We start from the raw sequence: 16,239 nt of genomic DNA, 5'->3' as shown, positions 1-16,239 counted from the left end.
GCAAAAACACGGATCCGTTCTGCACGGTACTCACCTTCACTCGTGAGCACACCACCAGGAGTATTGAATGCTACGCTTCGTGCCCGTGTTGAAAAACATACACCGAACGCAGTAGAAAAAGCACCCGTAACGGTGGTCGTGTAATTGTCAACCACCGGTGCTTGGATTTTCGGGCAGCACTGAAGTCGAGTGTTCCTGACTTCGGCAAACACCGAAGCCGAGTGTTTCCGATTTTGCCATATACGTTGCTTGTACTATAAGCACCTATAGCGCCACGGTATGACGAAAAATGCATTTAAATGATTAATTCTTTTTTCATCAATACGCGTCTGATTGAAATCAATTGATCGACAATATAACCAACGCATGGGTGCTCTTCGGTGCCTTCGCGAAATTGAAAACACTCGGCTCCGGTGTTTAACGAAACTGAAAACACGCGGTTTCGGTGTATGCCGAAGCTTGAAACACCAGTGCCGAAAATAAAACAGCGCCACGAGCACCGTGGCTTCGGATATTGCGTTTCGTGTTTATCTTTGTGCACTGGCACGCAATGGCATTCTCAATACACGCGGTGGCGGTGATTATATGAAGCACGCAGTGCAGTGCAGTGTTTGGACATATCTGCACAGAGGTGCGAACGCATAGAAGTGCTCAGACACAGAGGTGCGGAGACGAAGGGGTGTAAAGGCACAGAGGTGCTAAGGCACAGAGGTGCTAGGGCGCATCAGCGTAAAGCCGCAGAGACAACCACCAGGTATCAGTTCCTATGGTGTACAGTACCGGTTGCGGTGGACAAAACGAAGCATTATCGTGTGGTGCTACACAAGAAGCATTACAACTCATCGTCAACAAGAGCTACAACGCTGTATCTAAGGCCAGGTACAGGCAGCGTACATACCAAGCTCAGCGAAGACCACGACGGCAGAGCAACGGAGATAGAAGACAGCAAATTTTAAATAGTTGGAGCGAACTTCATGCCGAGTACCTGCGGAAAGCAGAAAGCGACTAACAGGTAGATCTATAGTATTACTTTTATTTCACTTCAAAGTATATTCTCGTTTATATAATTCAGTTGAGATCAATTATTTAAACATATTCATGTAATGGATGATCTAATGGATGAGAATTCAGGAGATCCATCACTGCCACCAGGCGAAAATTTAACGGTTCCTAACTCGCAGAGAACGAAGTTTTACAATGAAACTTCTGCGGGCCCATGGATAGTCTATTTTCGGCGTAAAATGAAGGCATTAAATTTATTTAATATATCTAAAGAATTGACATCACGATTTCCCGCTACCGAAGAGATCGTAAGAGTTCATAAATACAAGATCCGCGTTGTAGTCGATTCCTTAAAGCAGGCTAACGAGATTGTCGTTTGTGAATTATTTACCCGCGAATATCGCGTATATATTCCTTCGAAAGACGTTGAAATAGACGGTGTTATCACCGAAGCGGATCTTTCGGTTAAAGAGTTGCTTGAGCATGGAGTTGGACGTTTTGAAAACTCTATGCTTGAGGGAGTAAGGATACTCGAGTGCAAGCAATTGTACTCAGCATCTTTCGAAGAAGGAAACAAAACTTATCGACCTTCAGATTCGTATCGAGTAACATTCGCTGGATCTGCCTTGCCTAGCCATGTCCACATCGATAGAGTTCGCCTTCCTGTTCGGCTTTTCATACCAAATGTTATGAATTGCACGAACTGCAAAAATTTTGGCCACACAGCTACTTACTGTAGTAATAAGTCGAAATGTAAAAAATGTCAAGGGCCTCATAAGGACAATCTTTGCGATAAAGACATTGAAAAATGTGTTTATTGTGGGGAGAGCCCTCATGGTGATCTTTCAGTATGCGCTGCATTTAAGTTGCGTAAGGACAAATTGAAGCTTTCTTTAAAAGCGCGGTCTAAGCGCACATATGCAGAAATGCTCAAAACGATCATTTATGTCCCACCTTTGGAAACCGAAAACAGGTTTTCAAATCTTGCGGAGCCAGAGGAATCTGACTCTGACGGAAATAGTGAAGATACCTCGTTTGTCACTCCTCAAGGGTCTGTTAAGAGGAGTTTAACAAACCACAAAATACCAAAAAAGACACCTAAAATTACACCATCAAAAAAAGATACCCGTGTTAAAGCTAAAAAGCCAAATTTAAAACCAAAAACTGTGCCTCCTGGTTTGTCAAATTCACAAACCAATCCAGGAACTAGCACAAGAAAAGACAATAATCCAGTGGGCTCCGTTCCACAGCCACCATCAGGATTACTGAAGTTTTCGGAAATTGTAGAATGGATTTTCGCAGCATTTAATATATCTGAACCTCTCAATAGCTAGAACTTTTTTGAAACAGTTATCAGCTCAATCGCCAGTTCTCTCAGGTTTTGTATCATTTGATGGATAGTTTTTCTTCCGCCGAAAATGATCCAATCACTGTTCTGCAGTGGAATTGTCGAAGCATCATGCCAAAACTTGATTCATTTAAAGTTTTGTTGCATAGTCAAAAATGTGATGTATTTGCTTTGTGCGAAACATGGCTTACATCAAACATAGCCTTAAATTTTAATGACTTTAACATTATACGTCTCGATAGAGACTCCCCGTATGGTGGAGTGCTTTTAGGAATGAGGAAATGTTATACCTTTTATAGATTAAACATTCCTTCGACTTCTAGTATAGAAGTTGCTGCTTGTCAAATAAACATTAAAGGAAAGGACATTTGCATTGCTTCGGTTTATATTCCTCCAAGAGCTCAAGTTGGACAACGACAGCTTAATGAAATTGTCGAAGCCCTTCCTGCTCCACGATTGATTCTGGGAGATTTCAATGCGCACGGAATGATGTGGGGTTCCGTTTACAATGATAGCAGATCATCTCTAATATATAATATTTGCGACAATTTTAGCATGACGGTATTAAATATGGGTAGCATGACACGGATTCCAAGACCTCTTGCACGTCCAAGTGCATTAGATTTATCTCTTTGCTCGACTTCAATTCGACTAGATTGCACCTGGAAAGTATTTCCTGATTTACACGGTAGCGATCATTTACCAATCATCATCTCAATTGACAGTAACAAAGGCATTGCTAATTCAGTTAATATTCCATATGATTTGACAAAAAATATTGACTGGATTCAATACCAAAGTAATATTTCAAGTGTCTTAACTTCAATGGAAGAGCTCCCCCCAGTTGAAGAATATGACTTCCTCGTTTGTTCGATTCTGGAGGCCGCAGAACAAGCCCAAACCAAAGAATTTCTTGGTCCATCGTCTAACAGAAGGCCTCCAAACCCTTGGTGGGACAAAGAGTGCTCAGATGCTAAGCACGCGAAACAAAATGCTTTCAAGACGTTTTTAAAACGAGGAGGAGGAACTCCTCAGAATTTTGAAAAATTCTTGACTTTAGAAACCAAGTATAAGAGCATACTTCGGGCCAAGAAATGTAGCTATTGGAGACATTTTGTCTAAGGTTTGTCAAGAGAAACCTCAATGAGCACTCTTTGGAATACGGCCAGACGAATGAGGAATCGTAACGTAGGAAATGAGAGTGAGGAATACTCGAATCGATGGATATTTGATTTTGCGAGGAAAGTTTGTCCAGATACTGTTCCTACGCATAGCATTTTTAGGGAGTCTTCTCCAAATGATGATTCCATTGATAGCCCCTTTTCAATGATGGAATTTTTCATAGCACTAATGTCTTGTAACAATAACGCTCCTGGGTTGGACAATATTAAATTCAACTTGATGAAGAATCTGCCCGACCTCGCAAAAAAACGTTTGTTGGAATTGTTCAACAAGTTTCTTGAGCAAAATATTGTTCCACCTGACTGGAGGCAAGTGAAAGTTATCGCCATTCAAAAGCCGGGGAAACCAGCTTCCAATCACAACTCATATAGACCCATTGCAATATTGTCCTGCATCAGAAAATTGTTCGAAAATATTATTCTACAACGTCTCGACACTTGGGTCGAGACGAACGGTTTGTTGTCAGATACTCAGTTTGGTTTTCCCGCGCAGCTTCAGCTTCATATGATGGGAAGAATGATCCAACAGGTTTTGACTTTCAAATACCTCGGGGTGTGGTTTGATTCCAAATGCACGTGGGGAGGACACATCAGGTATCTGATAACAAAATGCCAACAAAGAGTAAATTTTCTTCGAACAATAACAGGATCTCGGAGGGGTGCTCATCCGGAAGATCTAATAAAATTATATCAGACAACGATACTTTCAGTGATGGAATATGGATGCGTTTGCTTTCGTTCCGCTGCAAAATCTCATATTATCAAATTAGAGCGAATTCAATATCGTTGTTTGCGAATTGCTTTAGGCTGCATGCATTCGACACATACAATGAGTCTTGAAGTTCTGGCGGGAGTTCTTCCATTAAAAGATCGATTTTGGGAGCTTTCATCACGCCTGCTAATAATATGTGAGGTGCTGAATACCATGGTAATTAATAATTTCGAACGACTAGTCGAGCTTCGATCTCAAACAAAATTCAAGACAGTATATTTTAACCATATGTCACAGGAAATCAACTCTTCAAGATATATTCCTATCCGTGTCAGCCTCCTAAATGTCCCTGACTCAACTTTATTTTTCGACACATCCATGCAACGCGAAGTGCGTGGAAAATATTTTACACGGACGGATCACGAATTGAAGAGGCTACTGGGTTCGGTATATTCAACAATAATGTTTCGGCTTCATTTAGGCTTCAAGAACTTGCATCTGATTATATAGCAGAGTTAGCAGCAGTTCATTATAGTTTGAGTGTAATCGTCACATTATCTTCAAACCATTATTTTTTCTTCTTTTCCATTCGCTCAAATGCTGCTGGCAAAAATGAACCGTTTTTCTTGGGCAAAATAAAACAGTGCCTGAACGTCATATTGAATAATAATTATCAAATCACAATAGTTTGGGTCCCGGCTCATTGCTCCATTCCTGGGAATGAAAGAGCCGATAGTTTAGCCAAACGTGGTGCTATTGTGAGTGAAATGTTTGAAAGACCGATTGCGTTCAACGAATTCTATAGCGCGTCCCGCCAAAGAACACTTGCCAGCTGGCAAGCTTCTTGAGATAAAGATGATCTGGGTCGGTGGATGCACTATTATTCCTAAAATATCGACAAAGGCATGGTTCAGGGGATTGGATGTGAGTAGAGATTTCATTCGTGTGACGTCCAGACTCATGTCCAATCACTACACGTTAGATGCACATCTCTTTCGAATTGGACTTTCCGATACTAATCATTGTGCTTGTGGCGAAGGTTACCGCGATATTGACCATGTCGTTTGGACATGCGTGGAGTATCGTGATGTCAGATCTCAACTAATAAATTCCTTGCGTACCCAAGGTAGACTATCCAATGTCCCAGTTCGCGACATTCTTGCTTGTCGTGACGTTCCTTACATGAAACTTCTTTAATTATTTCATTAAGTCCATTGGAGTTCCAATTTAAATTTTATTTTATGTTAGACTGTTTTCTCTTCCATGAGTTCAACCAATAGCCAGCTATCTTATATTAAATGAAAGTGATGAACTGATACAAACAAATCTGAAATAGTTATAAGATCATGTAGAAAATAAATGTATTTCATTTAATGTAATTTATAATAGCAACTCGCTTGATAAAAACAGTGTTTAGATTAACTAATAAATACCAACATACTAATATGATATTCGAATTGTATTAGATTTAAAGTACTATGCATTGCGGATGCCACGGCGAAGAAAAACTTATATATATTGCCTATGAAATAAACGTATTTATGAAAAAAAAACTTGACATAACATTCTTGAAATGTTTCATTAAAACAGATTGTAAAAGAAAAATTAAGATTTTTTGAAAATGTTAGACGTTACAGGCTCCCAGAGTAATAAATTGTTTCTTTCGATTTTATAGATAAAAACCTTGCAAATCAGGTTTTGAAAGTCCGTGTCCATCGTCATTCAAAAACTACTTCCCCATTTTTTTTTAAATTATGCGCATACTTTCTACATATACAAAACCAGACCCCAACGTTTTCCTTTTCGTTATTTGTTATTTTGGGGAGGTTTTACAGCTACAAAATGGCGTTTTTTCGTGAAAAATCGTAGTTTTCACTTTGAACAACTACCAAAAATTCACGAAATTAAAAAAAACAAACAACAGAAACGTTGGGGTCTAGAAAAATATCTACTTTAACTATGCTACTTTAATTTGTTCACTTCTGATTAGTCTGCACTGAGATACAGAGGACACCGCCAATCATGATTTTTAATAAGCGTCCTTAAAAATACCTCTTTACCGACTTATTTCTCGATATTTTTCCCCGAAAAAATTACAAAATGTTGTTCGAATGATGCTTTTTATTTTCCAAAACATTTGAATTCATTTTGTTGAACGACAATTCTGAAAAAAAACTCGCAAAAATGACGATTTTTTTCATCATTTAGACCCTACTCCCTAAGCAATACCAAGGCGGACTGTATTCAAGTTGCAAAGTACGAAAAGGTTGTCTTCCGGTCGTCAAGGCGAGAAGACGCATTAAACCAGTTTCGCATCATTTGGCACTGCGAGCGGATGTGTTGCGGTTTGTACGCAAAGCTAGTTTCAACTCAAACAAGAGCAATTGCATCATACAACAGAGCTTCTGGTCGTTTCCATTGGAGAGAAAGAAAACGAAAAGTGGACAGCATTATATAAAATTAGTCGTTCTAATGGCTCTAAATGTTATCTAAAGAACTATTAAGATTACTTCTTTGCAAATTGAAGGTAAAAATCATCAGTTTAGTGAAAATCCAAAATAATTTGATTTGCTTCGTACACTTTTCGCTGTGGGAAAATCGTTCGAGAAAAATGTTCCGAACTGTGCTAAATATCGTAGAGAATTCCACAATTTGGTCCTTCTAAAAGGCAGAAATGAATCCTGTACAGCAGCATCTTGATAGTTTCTTCCAATGAAATATGCAAATCCGAAATGAAATAATCGATTTCGGGATCCGTCCGTGTAAAATATTCAATTCGTGATCCGTCCGTGTAAAATATTTTCCACGCACTTCGCGCTGCATGGATGTGTCGAAAAATAAAGTTGTGTCAGGGACATTTAGGAGGGTATCACGGATAGGAATATATCCTGAAGGTTCGATTTCCTGTGACATATGGTTAAAATATGCTGTCAAAAATCTTGTTTGAGATTGAAGCTCAACTAGCCTTTCAAAGTTATTAATAACCATGGGATTCAGTACCTCACATCTTATTAGCAGTCGCGATGAAAGCTTCCAAAACCGATCTTTCAATGGAAGAACTCCCGCCAGAACTTCAAGACTCATTGTATGTGTCGAATGCATGCAGCATAAAGCAACCCAAGTAGCAAATGTAACTTATTGAAATTTCAAGATGTTCTACAATTGTTTTAGAACTGTTTTTTATGTTAGATAAATTCAGGAAGATTTTTAAATATATTAAAATCGGTTGTGCAACTTATCACTGTTAAGTTTTACAATACTACCGAAAAATTCACTACAGAACAATTTAAGGTACATCTAAAACAATTGTGCAGCAAATCACCAACTTGCCTAGCAGTTATAGAAGCTCTAAAAAAATATGTAAAGATGTACTTCGTCATGTAAATACGAAGTAACTAAAACAATTGTTCAACTTATCAAACATTTTCCAAATGGCTGTCATAATTGGCATTGGGTACAATATGTGCCGAAATGCCTCTATATTTCGAGTGAAGAAAAAAAATAGTGAATGTATGCTGTCCGCAAGGCAAAAAATGATAGGCCGAATTGAAAACCTCACACTAAAATCTATTTTGCTGCCGAGTCCGTATAGTCTCGGCTGCCTCATGAAATTTTAGGTAAGTGTGTGCAGTTTTCTTCATTTTGAGAAAAACAATTCGAAACTTGCAAATAAGTTGTACCAGATTTATCTGCTTGAAATGAGCGCAAAACTTGCCGACATAAGAATATTATCATAAAAATTTCAGAAATACAGCATTACATACGCAATGAAAACAAAAATCAAATCAGATAATTTGTATTCGGTTTTCATCTCGCGAAAAAATGAACAGACCTGACATCACTTTTTAAAGATATTGAACGAAAAGTTAAGTTCATCATAGTTACTCTCATAGTTATATATTACCGCTTGAGCAACTTGTTTTTGCAACTAAAGCACATGGGCTCACCAAACTAATACCTACAGTGCGTAGCACAAATGTCGGGTTCACTAAGATGAATGACTAAACTGTATTGTTGTTTAAGTCAACTAGTTTGATAAAAATAAAAACAACTATTTTGATAAAAATAAAAACGAAAATTCCTCTTTTCAATATTTACATGTTTATATTTCCATTTATTTAGGTAAAATAAATCATTACGTTGGGTGAACCATTTTCTTTTCAACACACTGTTACCCTCGATGCCATAGTGGAAAATATTGAAGAAAAATTTATTCCAAGATATTTCAAAATGATTGAAACATCAATATGATTAAAATCTCCTGAAAAGGTGTATGAATGTTTGATAGCTTTCTTATACATATTTTGAGCACTATTCCGATCATATTCTTTGAAAAGAATAGACTGTTATTCCCATAGAAATTGATGTGCAATCATCAAAACACGTACATTCAAAGGCGCTTGAAAATTTCATGCGTACGAAGACATGTTTCACCATAAAAATGCAGTTCGTTGTCGATTTTATATTTACTAAAAAATAAAAGATCAATTGTACAATATGTAGTATTACCAATTATTTATGTGCAGAATATTTTTAAAGTTCCATGTTTGTTTTACGAGCAGTTGTATAAAAAATCAAATGTGAAACATATTCATTAGAAATTATGTTTGCTATGTTTTTGTAAACATAAATTCAATTCTTGTTTACATTACGAAGTAGTTTCCATGAGTTTCACAATTGTTTTTTCGCTGATTTAATTGCTGCATTTGTGATGGGATCGATGCATGAGTTTTTGTATTAGTTTAACAATAATTGTGAATAAATGTTCGTAACTACGGAAGAACAGTCATCAGAATAGTAATATAAACTAAATTGATAAATTGCACAATCAGTAGAAAAATACAGGACAGCAACTTAACGTGCTACTTGGGAATTCGCAAACAACGATACTGAATTCGCTCCAGTTTGATAATATGAGAGTTTGCAGCGGAACGACAGCAAACGCATCCATATTCCATCACTGAAAGTATCGTTGTCTGATATAATTTTATTAGATCTTCCGGATGAGCGCCTCTCCAAAATCCTGTTATTGTTCGAAGAAAATTTACTCTTTGTTGGCATTTTGTTATCAAATACCTAATGTGTCCTCCCCACGTGCATTTGGAATCAAACCACACCGAGGTATTTGAAAGTCAAAACCTGTTGGATCATTCTTCCCATCAATTCGATACCCAGATGAACAGTCCAAACGGACAAGTTATCTAAGGTATCTTGAAATGGTGGAACTTGTCTGAAAGAACATCAATTGAAACTGAATCGAATGCTCCTTTTATATCTAAAAATACAGATGCCATTTGTTGTTTTTGAGCGAAGGCAATTTGGATGTCAGACGAAAGTAATGCAAGGCAATCATTCGTCCCTTTATTTCTACGGTAGCCAAACTGAGTATTTGACAACAAACCGTTCGTGTTCGTCGAAGAATAATTTTTTCGAATAATTTTCTGATGCAGGACAATATTGCAATGGGTCTATATGAGTTGAGATTGAAAACTGGTTTCCCCGGCTTTTGAATGACGATAACTTTCACTTGCCTCCAGTCAGGTGGGACAATATTTTGATCAAGAAACTTGTTGAACAATTCCAACAAACGTCTTTTTGCAAGGTCGGGCAGATTCTTCACCAAGTTGAATTCTATCCAACCCAGGAGCGTTATTGTTACAAGACATGAGTGCTATGGAAAATTCCTTAACACTCTTTGTCCCACCAAGGGTTTGGAGGCCTTCTGTTAGACGATGGACCAAGAAATCGTTTGGTTTGGGCTTGTTCTGCGGCCTCCAGAATCGAACAAACGAGGAAGTCATATTATTCGAGTGGGGGAAGCTCTTCTATTGAGTTCAAAGTACTTGAGATACTACTTTGGTATTTAATCCAGTTAACATTTTTTGTCAAATCATATGGAATATTAACTGAACTAGCAATGCCTGCCCGTCCCAGATTGGTGGTTCAATGCATAGGACACTGGTCTTACAAGCCAGTTGTCGTATGTTCTAGCCCCGACCTGGAAGGATTCTTAGTGTCAGTAGGATCCATAGTACTGGCCATGCAATGATTCTGTACACTAAGAATCGGCTGCGAAGTCTGTTGAAACAGAAAGGCCAAATTCCACAAAAGGAATGTAATGTCAAGACTTTGCTTTGCTTAGCAATGCCTTTGTTACTGCTAATTGAGATGATTATTGGTAAATGATCGCTACCGTGTAAATCAGGAAATACTTTCCAGGTGCAAACTAGTCGAATTGAAGTCGAGCAAAGAGATAAATCTAATGCACTTGGACGTGCAGGAGGTCTTGGGCTCTATGTCATGCTACCAATATAAAATATTGAATGCTGTGAAAATCCATTCTACAATTTCCGAAAACTTCAGTAATGCTGATGGTGGCTGTGAAACGGAGCCCACTGGATTATTGTCCTTTCTTGTATTAGGTCCTGGATTGGATTGTGAATTTGACAAACCAGGAGGCACAGTTTTTGGTTTTAAATTTGGCTTTTTAGATTTAACACGGGGATCTTTTTTGAAGGTGTGTAAGGCACCTAACTTTTTGGTAATTTGTGGTTTGGTAATCTCCTGTTAACAGACCCTTGAGGAGTGACAAACGAGGTATCTTCACCATTTCCGTACAGTCAGATTCCTCTGGCTCCGAAAGATTTGAAAAACCGTTTTCGGTTTCCAAAGGTGGGACATCAATGATCGTTTTATTTTTCTGCATATGTGCGCTTAGGCCGTGCCTTTAAATAAAGCTCCATTTTGTCTTTACGTAACTTAAATGCAGCGCATACTGAAAGATCATGAGGACTCTCCCCACAATAAACACATATTTCAATATCTTTATCGCAAAGATTGTCCTTATGAGGCCCTTGACATTTTATACATTTAGATTTATTACAACAATAAGTAGATGTATGTCCGAATTTTTTACAGTTCGTGCAATTCATAACATGCCGTACGAAAAACCGAACAGGAAGACGAATTTTATCGATATAGACATGGCTAGGCAACGCGCGTCTCTATTAATTTTAGAGATGTCTTCAACTTTTGAAAAATGTGATATCAATTCCTTTGTAATATGCCTCAAATTTAATACCTTTTCTTTTTTTCGAAAATAGACTATCCATGGCCCAGTGGTACCCTCTGGATAATGTTTAGCCCTTGGAGTATTTAAGATCTTACTAGTATCCGGAATTGGATGATCTTCCATGAGATCATCCATTACATTACCTGTTTTTTTTTTGTATATTAATAATATCAAAATGAAAACTTATGTATAGCAAAATTTCAGTTATAAGAGAAATAAAAAAATTAAAATAAATTAAAGCTACCTTGTTGGTGTTGTCTCTGTTCCGCTATCGTAAAGAACGACGTGAAGCTCATCCAACGATTTCCAAATGGTAGTCTTTTGGTATCGTTTACTACTATCTCAGTTGCTCTACCGTCGTTGTGATCACCACTGAGCTTGGTGTGCTGCCTGTACCTGTCCCCAGGTACAGTGCTACAGTACAGTACGACCCGAATAATGCCTTGGCTATTAGCACCAGCAGTTTTAACTACCCGCAGCAGTTAACTCACGAGCAGTATAATCGAAACACAACCTCTTCGCTTGAATGGTTTTTACTGAATGAAAAGGAAAACGTTGGGGTCTAGTAATTTACATGTAGGAAGTGTGTGCAAAATTTCAAAATCTGCTTTCGGGAAAAACGCGTTCAAAGTTTATTGTAAAATCGAAGCCCGTGGGCAAGATTTTGTTTTGTGTCTCTAGCTGACTGAATGTAATTTTTTTTTTGCTCTGTTGGTCTTGTCCGAGGTCCTCTAAGATCGTCGGCCCGGGGCACTTGCCCCCACTGTCCCTATGTGGAAGCGGCCTTGGTATGTGGAAAATGATGTTTCTAAAATTTAGCAACGATGGCTGCATCGATTTTCACAAACCTATATTTAGATTTGGATTCATATGACCTCATTGGGTGTCATTGAACGATATCTGGACCTGACTTCCGATTCCAAGACTACACGGTGATACGTAAGAAAATTTCAATCCATCATATGACAACTACGATACGAAAATCGTAAAATGAATCTTCAAACTGGGTGCAAAACTATTTCGATTTGTAGGTCTTATTAGTTGATGACTAAATAAACTGACTTTGATTACACCTTTCCGGATCCAGAAGCTGTGAAATGAAACTAATACCGTTTGTCATAAATAATAGAACTGATTTTCACAAACTAAGATTCAATTGAAGGGCTTTAATAGATTGCTATTGGATTATATCCTGATGCGGCTTCAGGTTCCGGAGTTATAGAGTGATTGTTTAAAATTTCAAACGTAAAAAGTAGAAGATAGTTTTTTTGTGATTCTCGCAGTTATGATAAAATAGTACACCACTAAATGAAATATAACATGTTTCTACATTAATTAGGTTGCTTCTAAGTGTCGAAACGAAAATTACGGCTCCGATTACATAAGAATCTGGAGACTGTAGGCCGAAAAATCATCAACACAATGTGATGAATCAATTTTGTGATTGATACAATTATAACTAACCAAAGTGTGCAACCTATTGTTATAAACTAACTGATAGGGATGTCCGATACCGAGTCGATACTTTAAGGTATCGATACTTTCTTTCAAGTATCGGGTATTTTTGGTATCGATATCGCATCAGATCGATACTGTTAGTATCGATACTTTTCGTCTCGATACTTACAGTATCGCAACAGGTTGAAATCAATTCTTATTGCGACGGAACATTTTTTTGTTTCAATTATAGAGGCTTTAACCATTTCATTCTCCTCTTCGAGCCCAATAAACATAACCCTATGTGCGTCGTTGGGAATCGAACCCAGATGGGCTGCGTGAAATGTATTGGTATGACGTGGACTAGCTGTCGTTAAAATTCGTTCTCGACAATCTCGCTTCGTCCCACTGGTGCGCTTGAAGAGAGGGCAATGAGAGAAAACCGTAAAATAAACACGCACATAATAATCATAATCTCAGAGAATTCAATCATTTCAATTTTTCACATTTATTCCACTCTCTTTCAGTGCGTCTAATAACGATGGAATAATAGCAACAGGAATTGGCTTTTAGTTTAGCTGATGTAAACTACATACTACGTTGTTTTGATGTGATATCGTGTGATTTATCTGCAATATTTCTTGAAAACGGAAAATTATTGCATTTGATGTTCAGTACGTCTAATTTTTATTCACATTGATTGATAATCAAATTTTGATTGTTACAATTCTTTTTTGCTTTCTGTACATCATAAAATAATGCCACAGTCGACAATTTTATTTTATTTTGAAATGATTTCTGCGCAAGTATCAATTGATACTTACAGGTATCGATACTTTATTGCCTTTTGATACCTTGTATCGATACCCAAATTTTGGTATCGATACTTTGCCTTCCGAGTACCATCCCTACTAACTGAACGAAATCACGAATCAGAATGCGAGAATCACTCTGTATCACCATTCGAAATTTCACCTAAAATACGTTTACAACCGGTTATCTCAATGAACCCGGCCGCTTGGCACGAGTGTGATTTTTATCGCGTATGAAAAAGTACATCACTTACGTCGTCGTCATCGTCCTCAATATTTTGGAACTGTGAGTTGCTGAGAGCCATGGGTGTATCACAGTTGCCGCTCTTCTGTGCTTCGAAATGCCTCTTGGGATTGACGTCTATCCCGTCACTTCAAATCCTTGCCTCTAGATTGATTGCAATTATCAACGATTTCCGCGTTCGCCGACTCATGCAAACTGATTTAGAGCCGACAAAATGCACGAATTTGTTTTGAACGATAAGCGGTGTAGGGTTTGGTTTTTCTGCTTTAATCAGGTGTTATTATTGAGCGCCGTTTTCTGCTGATGCATCGCAATCCTCGCTCGCTTCATTTCTTTACTGTGGAACGTTGTCGCATTCGAAACAATTCTGTGATATTTAGCAGCTTTCTACTGTTATCCAATTGCCCCATGGATACCCCATGGTTTTAAATGTACCCAAATTATGTCACTGTTCGAAACTATTTATAGCATATTAGTCTACTTATTACCACGACACATTTGCAACGCGACCGATCGATTTTATGCACTTTCATTCCTGAACTTCTCTATTAGGCGAAAAGTGCTCTTCGAAGAAGTATTTCATGGTTAAGGTGTTCAGAGATGAGATCGAATTTAATTGCGACACCTTAGATTTGATTAGTTTTTTTTATTGAATTCCCTTCAAATTTTCTTCAACATCAGGCATCGCGTGCAATTTCCATTCTTAGCAAACGTAGAAAAGCAAATCCCGCTTCAATTCGCTTCATTCCGAAGAAAGGTTTGAAAAGTACACTAAACATTGCACGATAGTATACAGTCAGACTGTATTATTGATCCAGTAAATCGATAAATAGTTATCTAAGTGTTCATTTTCTGTTCTTCGCTTTGTGGTCAAACAAAATTTACACCGTGTTTACCGTAACTCACTGTAATATTTTAGTGAGAATTATTAGTTTTCCTCCTCCGCGTTTCTATTTCCGTCAAGGTTTTCAGTTCTACCGACATGAATATCACTCGTCTAACCGATCATTGGACGCACAAAGTTATAAACATTTTGAACTTGAATAACAAAACTCAGAATGAATAAGTTGTCTGTCTGGTAAGCGGAACCGACACTTTCTGATTGAGGGAAAAATGGTCATGCTGGTCAAAGCCAACTCATATTGCTGGGAGCGTTCTCTCCTGTACACACAAAAGTTACTGAGAGCGATGATGATCGGAGCATACATAATATATAAGGAACAGCTGCTCCTGATAGGTACATGAGCACTTGAACATAATCCTCGGTTGTTCTGTTTTCAAAAAAGCAATTCGATACATAGGTACATCTCACTTGTTTGATTGTTTGAAGTGTTTTTAAGATTTTCTTTCTTTTTCAATTCAGAATGACTTCCTACCGACTACTGCAAGCCGGAAGTGTTACCTTATTTCTGCTCTCTCATTCAGTAAAGTTACTCCCGGAATCACACATGTTGTTTACGCTTCTTTCGACAAGTGTGTGGGTGCCAATGAAGATGTGAAGTTGCAAGCAATTCGTTGACTGTGTTAGAAATCACATGATTGGTTTGTAAAGGCCGCTCACACTATAGTCAGGATAAACAAAAGTTCTTCTGGGAAAACATTTCAATGTTTTTGATTAAAGCTATTTATTTATTCTATTGTAATACTCAGCACAATTTCGTATCAAATTATACAAATTCAATGAAAATTATAAAACTTCATAATAACTTTTTCTATTGGGTTTGAAACGAACCTAACTTTTTTCGCTGTGGTATTTTTACCCGAAGAAATTCGCTGAGGTATTTTTACCCGAAACTCGACCCGTACCCGTAGTTGGGTTCGGGTACAGCAAAAGAAATTGTTTGTCGGGTTCGGGTACGGGTTCTTTCTTTTTAAACGGGTATGGTCGGGTATAAAAATTTGAACGGTTTTCGAGTACACTAAGGTTTTTTATGGGTTTTTTTATGCGGTTCTTTTTATGCGACTTTTTTATGCGAACTTTCAGAGTTATGCGTTTTTTTTATGCGAAGTTTCAGAGTTATGCGTTTTTTTAATGTGAATTTTCAGAGTTATGCGTTTTTTTTTCTATGCGTTTTTTTTGCGAAGTTTCAGAGTTATGCGGTTTTTTATGCGAATTTTCAGAGTTATGCGGTTTTTTTATGCGAATTTTCAAAGTTGTCCGGTTTTTTATGCGGTACGTAAATCGCATAAAAAAAAGACTTCAGTGTATTTGAATATTTTCACGGGTTCGGGTCGAGTGCGGGTGAAGATTATTATTTGTTAGCGGATACGGGTCGGGTTCGGTTTTGTTAGAAATGTTTTTCTCGGATTTGGGTCGGGTACAGGTATTTTTTTTACATTTCCGATCGGGTTCGGGTTCAAGAAATTGCTCACCCGACCATCTCTACTGATGGTAATAACCCACAGGGAAAACTCTTGAATCGTTAACACT

At 37.8% G+C, this 16,239-nt stretch overlaps 1 protein-coding gene across 2 annotated transcripts in view; it reads right to left on the bottom strand.

Annotated features, from left to right (window-relative positions):
• The window catches only part of LOC131435276 (tetratricopeptide repeat protein 39B-like), a 34,862-nt gene extending 19,939 nt beyond the window's left edge, over nucleotides 1-14,923 (bottom strand). The window contains exon 1 of one of the 2 annotated variants that reach the window (XM_058602972.1): nucleotides 13,819-14,923. In XM_058602972.1, the coding sequence (XP_058458955.1) occupies nucleotides 13,819-13,869 (51 nt within the window). In that variant the 5' untranslated portion in view covers nucleotides 13,870-14,923. Of the gene's footprint in view, nucleotides 1-11,559; nucleotides 11,673-13,818 lie in introns of those variants that run through there. The other variant, XM_058602973.1, reaches the window with a different exon arrangement.
• Nucleotides 14,924-16,239: the final 1,316 nt, after the last annotated feature.

This window comes from Malaya genurostris, chromosome 3 (genome assembly GCF_030247185.1).
Source record: "Malaya genurostris strain Urasoe2022 chromosome 3, Malgen_1.1, whole genome shotgun sequence".
NCBI lineage: Eukaryota > Metazoa > Arthropoda > Insecta > Diptera > Culicidae > Malaya > Malaya genurostris.
This window is presented reverse-complemented; position numbering and strand designations above follow the sequence as displayed.